This window comes from Ipomoea nil, unplaced genomic scaffold (assembly GCF_001879475.1).
Source record: "Ipomoea nil cultivar Tokyo-kokei standard unplaced genomic scaffold, Asagao_1.1 scaffold1043, whole genome shotgun sequence".
Classification (NCBI taxonomy): domain Eukaryota; kingdom Viridiplantae; phylum Streptophyta; class Magnoliopsida; order Solanales; family Convolvulaceae; genus Ipomoea; species Ipomoea nil.
The window spans coordinates 4,299,839-4,309,770 of record NW_017617471.1 but is presented as its reverse complement, the minus strand read 5'-3'; the positions used below and the strand labels follow the sequence as shown (position 1 = coordinate 4,309,770).

The following is a 9,932-nucleotide window of genomic DNA, read 5'->3' as shown; positions in this document are numbered from 1 at the left end:
AAATATTTAAAACTAAATAATTTTAAGACGAAAGCGTAGGACTTCGATTTAAATTTTGAGCAGTTTGATTGGGGTGAGTTAAAAATGATTGCATCTATGTAATTTTTGAGAAATTTTATGGTATATCCCTCAAGTAAAACATATAGATTCTCTAGGAAAAAATGACACATTTAATTTTTCTTATAATGTGAATTACACATTATTACTTTTTGCCCTTCAATTATTAATAAAAATGACTTTTTACATTGTTGAGTTTTGTTAGTGTTGAATTAAAAAAAAAAGTCACTTTGTGGACAATTAAAAACCCAAAAAAAAAAAAAATTATTTGGGAAAAAGGGGTCAAATAGGCATATCAGGAGTAGCTGATCTACGTAAGGTTTGATTTGTGTGTACCTCTAACCTACGTAAATGAAACTAACCAGACTCTTGATTTAGCAAGAGATTATTTTTGTGTTTTTGTGTGCACCTGCAACCTACGTAAACTAAACTAACCACACTCTTGGTTGAACAAGAGATTATTTCTATGTTAATACCTTTGTTCTAGTTTGCTGGATTTATTATTTGAGTGTTCAAATTATAAATCGCAGTTCGTTTTATCATGGAAAATCTAGGCTACTACACTCCTAGTACATTAGGAGTTAGCAAATAAGGTTTTAAGGAAAGTGTGAGTATCACAAGCTAAGACTCGAATTTATAAACCTGTAGCTTCTTTTTTTTTTTTGTGCTTGAATTGTTCTGAAATTATGTTTGTAATATTTCCTACATTTACTTGTCGATTTGATACAATTAAACCAAATAGCCCTAACGGATAAATTGCTGACGTAGTAATAAATTAAATAAAAAAATAAAAAATAAGAAAAAACATCAATTTTGTTTTTTATAAAAGAAGCCAGCAGGCTTCTTTGCCCACTTGGATAGAGAAGCATCGGAGTTCGTCGGAGATTATATTATAAAATTACTTTTAATTTATTTGTTATTAAGAACTGACATGTAATCCATTGTAATAATTTGACAAGTTATGAGTTTAATTGCATCAAATCAACTAGATAATGTGTCTAATTACAACATTTTAAAGTTAATGGGTCAACTCAATTTTTCATATATAATTTGATGGTCTATTTGCCTCTTTTTCTATAGCATTTTGCCACATACAGTTGACATTTGAGAGATGAAAAATGGTGCCTTGATTTTACAGAACTGATTGAAAATGCAACTTTTTGTTGGGTACAAGGTTGTCTTAACTTAGGCTGTATGCAAGGAGGCAATTCATAATGGGAACGAACAGATCAGATTGATACAATATTGTTTCTCCGATCACTTTTTTGGTGTGTTTGGATGTTTCCTGGTTCAAAGCGATAGAATCATGGGAGCAATGTGGATTACATACACAAAATATATTCTTACTTTCATGTATAATTATGTGATCATAGGAGCAGCTGGTCTATGTATATATGTTTGGTCCCTCTGTAGTTTTCCCTACTTCCAAATGTATATAACATCGATGAAACATAAGAAGCATGGGTCATGGGTGTGTGTTATTGTCATTAAAGACACTTTACAAACATATGTTTACAAAAGATTAATCCATGGTGACATGGTTTTTGGACATGATCCATTTGTCCTATACTGTTTTTTTAGTTGATGAGAAAAACTCATAGCGAGTGATAAACTGTATTTGTTCTATACTTTCTCGAAATATTGCAGCCCACAGAGTTAATACTCCACCATCGATATTCAATCCTATGACTTTTTATCAGGGGATCCATAGAGGTATCATCTAAGCACAAGGTGTTTGGCGATAAACTGTACTATGAATCTCCCTATATTGCAAAATTCCCTTCCGAGATTCTATTTATACAAAATATTGGGCCCTACGAGAACAAATAAATAACTGAATAATTAAGAACATTATAGTTGCTTATTTTTGTCATGTACATTTTTTTAAAAAATTTCTTATCAGAGAAACTCGCATTCGCTATCTTAGGATGTACATTGAGTAAATCTTGCTCCTGCGTAATAGCTCGCATATCACACACATAATAAGTAAATTGCAATAAGAAAACATTATGCAACGGATTTAACCGAAAGTGTGTGTTGACAATAATCAAATTGAAGCATGTGCTCCATCTCAACTAAAAGCTTAAGCTGATAGTTGGATACACATTAACGGATATATGCTCACAAATCAAACTCGCGATCTTCAAGTATAAGAGTCATGCTCCACCCACTCGCCTCTTTTGAGACATCATCATCAACTAACCCATATCCTTCAATTTTGAAACGTGTCTTAGGATAGTACATAAAATTCTTGGGTTGGATCCAATAATAAGACTTGAGAAATATATAGCCCATTGCTTATACACAAAATGGAATAAACTAACAAATTGAAGATACTAGTGATTATTTGTGTATGTTAAGGTTTCTAAGTTGTAGAATGTATTCATAAATTTGCTGTTTCTTTCGATTGATGTCATCCAATTGATTCTGGAGAGACAGAATATCCCTATTTGAAGCTTCTAATAGTCCTTTTAGTTGCTCCACATTAGCATTATATGCCCTCTTTTGTTTCCTCAATGCTTGTATTTCATCAAATGTTGGCTGCACACAACACAAACATCATATCCCAACATTAATTTTTGTCCATTTCATTGAAATGTAACATAAGAACATAATAGAATTATAGATCGATCATCTTATCGCAATTTCCATTCAACATGACTACGGATTGCATTATCAGTTCATTTACCAACTGCCCCAAAATGCTAGGTTAACTATTAAATATTCGTATGATTTACAATTTAAAATATAAAAAAAAAAAAAAAAAAAAAAAAAAAAAAAAAAAAAAACTGAAAGAGAAGTTGGGCCAAATTTATCAGTGTGCTAATCAGTTAATGGTATGCTGGGCTGCGGACAAAGACTGGGCCTAACAATTCCTAGAAAATGTTCCAACATCAATACCAAAATGAGATTAAGGTTGTAGATTAAGGTTGTGGATTTAAAACTTTAATCATATATATAATTCATCAAACTTTTTTTGGAAAAAATAAAAATTCTTACTTGAATGGTATGATTGTTCCTGATTTGTTTATCCGAGTGCAAGTCCGGTGCATGTTTCATGGCTCTCAAAATCCGCTTCTCCTCCACCATGCTTTTGGTCCCATGGCGGATCTTGTAAATCAGGGTCTTAATCTGATGAAAAAGGTAAATTAATTCGAGTTAAATCAAGAGGAGATCCCTTCCTTTCAAGAGTATTTTCAATCTCTTCAATTTTTTTTTCTTATTTTCTCAATGAATTAATTCCAACGGATCGGAGGTCCTTTATCTTTGATAGTAATTTCAACTAAGTTTTAGACAATCGTTTTTGTTGTCATTTAACAACTCAGACAATCGTTTTTTTTTTTTTCTTTTTCCTTGAAAATATATTTTAGGCATTTTTTTTTTTAATCTCTTCAATCTTTTTCTAATTTTCTACGCATGTTTTTTTTCCCACCCAGCTTGTCTTCATCTCCTTCAACCCGAAACTAAATCATCCTTTAATTTGTTAATGCCGATACCAAGTATATGAGGATCTTCAGACGCGGAGGAATCATTTTCCAACACAATTAGAAGGTTCAGGATGTTGCCACCTGGTCGGCTTTAGTATGAATGTATGATCACTATTGTTTTAGTTCATGCTTATGATACTATAGTGGTAGAGAAAAAAAAAAAATCTCTTCTTTGTTATTGAAAAATACCCTTTTATAAAATAGAGTTTCACTGAGAAAGTCATTGGAAGAACCAAAAGTGTCCAAATACGATACTCTAGGATGTTAAATGGAGAAAAAGATTGTCTGATACATACTAAATTTAGAATTGTCAGCAAAGATAAGGGACATCTGCTAGAATTGATTCATTGAAAAAAAATTAAAAAAATTTGAAAAAACAAAAATATCATTATCTAAAATAGATTTTCACCGTAAAAGTTACCAAAAGTGTTCAAAATATGATAATGTTAAATGACAAAATTAAAAACAATAGTCTATGATTAAGTTTGAAATTGTCACAAAAAATTCAGCTAGAATTAACTCAATTAATTTCATAAAGACATTGAGATAAAAACATAAAGAACATGAAGATCTGGTCGGATTATCTTACAGATTCAGGTTCTTTATGAAGTTGTTGTTCTGTTGGAATGGGTAGCTGATAAAGATTCTGTTGAGCATACTGGATTCTCATCGTCGTCCTCTTCCGCCGACATCGAAACTCCATTGGTATCAGGTACATTAACTGTCTGAGTAAACTTTCCCGATCCAACTGTTTTAAAAAAAAAAGTAACCATAATTAATAAATATAATCCAACAAATGTAAAAAAAGTAACCATAATTAATAAATATAATCCAACAAATTAAGATCAATACCAGAGGTGTGCTGTGGTGAAACTTGTCTTGTAACCTTAGCCAACAAAGAACTATTAAAAGTATACTAATTTAAAAGTTATCTATAATTAACCGATTCAGTCCAATAAAACTAATAGATAGTTACAATAAGGAATCAAACTTGGAATATTCTAGTGGTTTGTAGTACAAGGCCGGCCAATGAAAAGGAAAGAATACTATAAATAGAAAAGATTAATGTAGAATGTAGTTATATAAATTAAACCTTTCTGCTTTGCAGATTCTCGGCAATGCGGACACGGGCATGGTTTTCGTGGTGAATCAATTGATGAGCGGCTTCGATTTTAGACATTATGATCATTTCCGCGGCGGCGGTGCTAGTTGCCGTTGCGGCCATGGAATTTGGTAGAATATAATGAAGATGTTATGGTCGATCTGTGAGTCCATTTAATACTACCTATTAATTATGATGATATCAATAATTTTGCAAAATAATATTAATATCAAGTACTTAGCCTACACGCCAAGAAATATATATGGTCAACCATACAATCATTTTGGTAAACTATAATATTGTTTGAGTTCTATAAGTGCATAAGGTAACGTAATCCATGTTCAAATAGCAACTATACCACGAAAAAAAATATATTTTGCATTCTGAATTCTGATCTAAAACAACATTCAAATTTGTTTCAAATTATATATCAGTAGACAACAGTTAACATATTATATACCTGCGGACGGGTACATAATATGTTAACTAAATATACATAATATATCTATTAATTGTAATAGTTACATAATTTATTACCTGATTATACATAATGTGTTAACTGCACGTACATAATATAAACATGATTCACCATGTATAGGTATGGACCGTATGGTGGACCTAGTCCCTAGTATAAGAGTACAATTGCATAATATAGTACACTTTTCTTCAATACTCACTTAAGCCTAAATGTGATTATATTGATTAAGTCTGTGCGACTACCCTAATCTAAATCTTTAAAAGCCATATACCAACCACAAAAATAACGTAAATCGAATGATAAAATTTACCAATGGGACCATAATGCATGTATGCCATTTATTTAAACACTAGTCTCTATATGCACAAGAGTAATTGCCCAATGTAAAAATTATGATTATATTAAAATGATTCAAATAAATAAATAAATAAATAATAAATGACACAAGTCATATAATCTATTATATTTTATCTATATGTACTTATAATAGTCCATGTAAAATATTGTAAATGATTTATTTATTTGTGAACATTTTGATAATGTTGTTCAAGTTTATTTGTGTTGATTAGTATTATAATTGATAAATATGTAAATGATACTTTATAGTAAAATATATTTGGTTTAATATAATATTTAATAATTACGTAATTATTGTGGTAAGTGATTATTCAAGGTATATATGATTACGTAATTGTTTTAGCAATTAATACTTAACTAACGAAATACTTAATGGTTGGTGTACGTAAGAACAACTTGGTTCAAAAATATTAAAGTACACCATTTTTAAAATAATGTAAAACTTGACAAGGATAAAAAAAAATGTACGAAGTTTACCTAGGGCATAGGAGTGAGCTAGGTTTATCTCATGTATACCAACAAATAGTGATTGTAAATTTTTCTCATCACATAAAAAAAGAAGAAGACCGGGCTCAAAAGAAACGTAATTATGCCAATAATTCACAGTAATTTTTATTTTTTAATAATCCACAGTAAATAATCACCTGCCTAGGAGAAGGAATGCCCAACCAATCATCTTGGAGGATCCGACAAAGAACCAATGGAGGAGTCTCAATTAGTTACTGTACTTTGATTTAAGGAAAAGTCGGCCGCTATTATCAGACGTGTCATGTGCTCTAAAAGTGAAGCTTATCTTGTGACTCTAACAATAAAAGAGATGTAATAAAGTGAAATATATAGACCCGGTTTAGTAGCATAGTTAGCTTATCAACTAATTTTAACTTGTTTGACCACTATTAGTTGTTTGATTTGGTTAAACAATCAATATGAATATTTGATTAATTAGTTTTTTGTAACAACTAACTTATTGCTCCAAAATGCTAAAATTCTAAAAGCTGTTCAAAGCAGTTTTTTCGATCAGCTTTTTAAGAAAGTCATTTTGCATGTAATCAGCTATAAGCTAACAACTATTTACCAGACATCTTTCTACAATCAGCTAATGAAATCAACTAGTCAAACTCATTACCTCAATCAACTAACAATCTAACATCTATTTACCAAACACCCCCATACTTTTTTTTTGAAATACGTATGGTTCTTTACACTACATAGAACTCCGTATTTCACAATAAAGTATATACTTTATATTTAGAAGTACGTGTTGTATCTTTCATTTATCTCTAGCTAGTACTAGTACTAGTAAAGCGACTTATTAACAAGGAACACTATCTATAAATAAAGATATTATATTCGTACGCACTATTGAAATGATCCCGGCCTATAAATACTAATCAAATGTACCACATTGTACAATTAAATAAATATCTAACACGTAAAATTATAATGAGCACTATATATATATATATATATATATATATATATATATATATATATATATATATATATATATATATATATAAAAGAGCAAAAAAGAAATGCAATTTTTTTTTTTAAAGATAAGTTATTACATTTAATAGCATTTACAATTTAGAATGAGAAAGGAAAAATAAAAGGGTAAAATAAAAAAATAATTTGTAAACGTATGAAAAATCAAGAGCAATATACATGTTAGCCCTGAAATGGATACACCAACACATTTTCTATTACTATTAAAACCTAATTAGTTAGCAAATGGATACACACCAACACATTTTCTATTATTACTATTAAAACCTTTGTATTCATTGATTGATTAGCTATACTGAGAATGTGCACGGAATAAATTCTGTATAAATTGTTCATAGCTGATCGACTCAAACTAAGAAGGCCAATAAATTACTTTCTCAATCGAATTTGCAACAACCAAATCAACACCTTTAACCTCCAAAGTTAATGCTAAGAAACCCCTTCCTAAAAAAAAAAAAAAATCAAAAATCAAAATTAAAGTCCCAACTAACCCAGCAAAATTTTGTTAAAAAGGGAGATGAGAAACAAACCTGGGAATTGAAGATGGAGGTGGTGATGCATGTATATATGTATATATGTATGAGTGTAAAGTGGAAAGCGAGGCGTGAGGAATGAAGCCTGGTCCGAGATCAATCCATGGCGTCTCTCTCTCTCTCTCTCTATAATCTTCAATTCACTGAAAACAAGAATTCAAGAAGAAGAAGAAATATGAGATCGAGGAAATGATGGATCTTGGATCAGTCTTCATTCCAAACTCCCTCTTTTCCTTTCTTCAATGGAATATAATCCTCTCTTTCTCTCTCTCTCTCATATCATTTTACAATGATGGTGTAGAATTTATACACGCAAAGCTAAGCTAGCTGCAGATCCAGCTTATATTCAAGTTCCCAATCACTACATGTATGTATGTATATGTGTATGTATCGTTTACTAGGTTAAAGCTTAAAAGTAATGGGCCAACATTATACCTAACCAAATAGCATGGTCGGGAGCGTCTATTCTATTCTCCACTTCGAATACTGTACCACACTCTTCCATACTCCACCATTTTTAAATTTGACTAACCTACAGCACTATTTAAGAGTGTGCATGTATTAGATAAATTTCAGTTTTGTATAAAACAATAAATTGCACTATAAAGATGGACTAACTCGAATAAGAAGATATTAGCAAAAGTTAAATTTATGACCTTCAAATATAATAAATTAATAATCATATTTCACCAACTCAAATTTTGTAATCTTATTTTAATGTAAAATATCATACCACGCACTTTACTTATAAGTTTCCACACACAACTAAACAAGCACATAACGTAACAAAAAAGGCTTATTGTGCTTCCTTTTTCAGTCTCACATGAAATGACAAGACCATTCAATAAAAAGATATATACGGAAAAAGGCAAAACAATGAGCAAATAATGATTTAATTGTATTGTACAAGAAGATATATGTCTATTTTTATTATTTTAATTTACTTTTGTCTAATTACATTATTAATTTTCAAAATTAAATAAGAATGACTAAATATGATATTACCTCAATAGCTATTCGTGAATGACTAAAACTGAAGTTTGCTCAAAAAATAATTATCTTAGTTTTTAGGGAGGGAAAAATATTGTCATATGGTTGTGTGCCAACGAAATTAACTATCAATTCTCTTTAGATTGTTCAAACAATTTAGTTATTTATTGAGATATGACCATTTTTAATGTTATTCTGTAAATAAAATTAATTTAAGTATTCATCCATGCATACATACTTTTTTTCTTTCTTAAATGAATCAACATGTTAAGAAAGAGTAAAAGCTTAATTCACTTATAACTCGTTTCTAATTGAATGTGAGAATTTGAACCCTATCATAGACTCGATTTATCACCTCGTAGATCATGTCCTCTTGGGACTGCAGGTTGATGTTATGAACAAATAAAAAAGAAAGAAAAATTAAAGTTGTTTATGAAGGGGATAGTCATCAGCTAGCCACATATGAGGTGGAGGTGTGCATGTGGAAGAGAGAGAGAGCACATGATAGACAGGTGAGGAAATGCAAAAAATTTGGAGTGATGGATTTGTCTTGTTCTCATAAAATTGAGCTTTTTGGGTAGAGGAAGGCTCTTTAAGCACAGACAGACAAAGACAGTGCATTTGTAGTTAGGGTTTGGCCTTTAAAGACATGCCAATGCCACTGTCACTCCCCCCCACCCCCACCCCCTCCTTGCTTCAATTATCAAATTAATAAAGTGGGAGACCACTGAATACAACCACTGCACGCACCAAAATACCTTTTTATATATATATATATACACACACACACACGACTGTGGCTACCTACCATGCTCCACCGCCCTGTATGGGTGAAAACTTTTCCTATTGTCATGCTTCACCATCAACTTATGCTCAATTATCATCCTCAATATATTAAAAATAAAATAGGAAAAATGGTCAAATAGACCATTTAATTTTACACGAAATAAAATTAGATCCTAATTAACTTTTAAAAAGTGCAGTTAACTTATTAAAGTTGAGCAAATAAATTCAATTTACCAGTAACCTGTTGATTACCGATAAACAGGATATTATTGACCACCACAAACTGTCTGTTGACCACCGTCAGCTAGCCGCCAATGACCGCCCTAAATCATCGTTGATTGCCATGGTTGGGAAAAAATCGACGACCTGTTTGACGGAGAAGGCGAGCAGTTGATTGCCTTCTCAGCTCCGACGACCACTGGTCGCCGGAGAAGGCAACAATAAGCCATCTCCATTGGAGATGGCAAGTGACGACCGACAACCGTTTGAAATCGCCGGTCGCCGGTTGCCGGTATTAATCCTCGGAGCATCGTCAGTGTAAGCTGGATCAGAGTGTCACTGGAATCTAGTGACCTTCTATTACCGGTCACAATTAGGGTTTTGGGTTTCAATGCATCAAAATTGCATGTTTATGG

General features: G+C 31.3%; 1 protein-coding gene across 1 annotated transcript; it reads right to left on the bottom strand.

Annotated features, from left to right (window-relative positions):
* Positions 1 to 2,251: 2,251 nt before the first annotated feature.
* Positions 2,252 to 5,049, bottom strand: LOC109181073. The gene is made up of 4 exons (XM_019330828.1): positions 4,639 to 5,049; positions 4,135 to 4,293; positions 3,058 to 3,189; positions 2,252 to 2,598 (listed from the first exon to the last, which is right to left on the bottom strand). Exons 1-4 carry the CDS (start codon positions 4,768 to 4,770, stop codon positions 2,401 to 2,403), a joined length of 621 nt encoding a protein of 206 aa, XP_019186373.1. The 5' UTR covers positions 4,771 to 5,049; the 3' UTR covers positions 2,252 to 2,400.
* Positions 5,050 to 9,932: the final 4,883 nt, after the last annotated feature.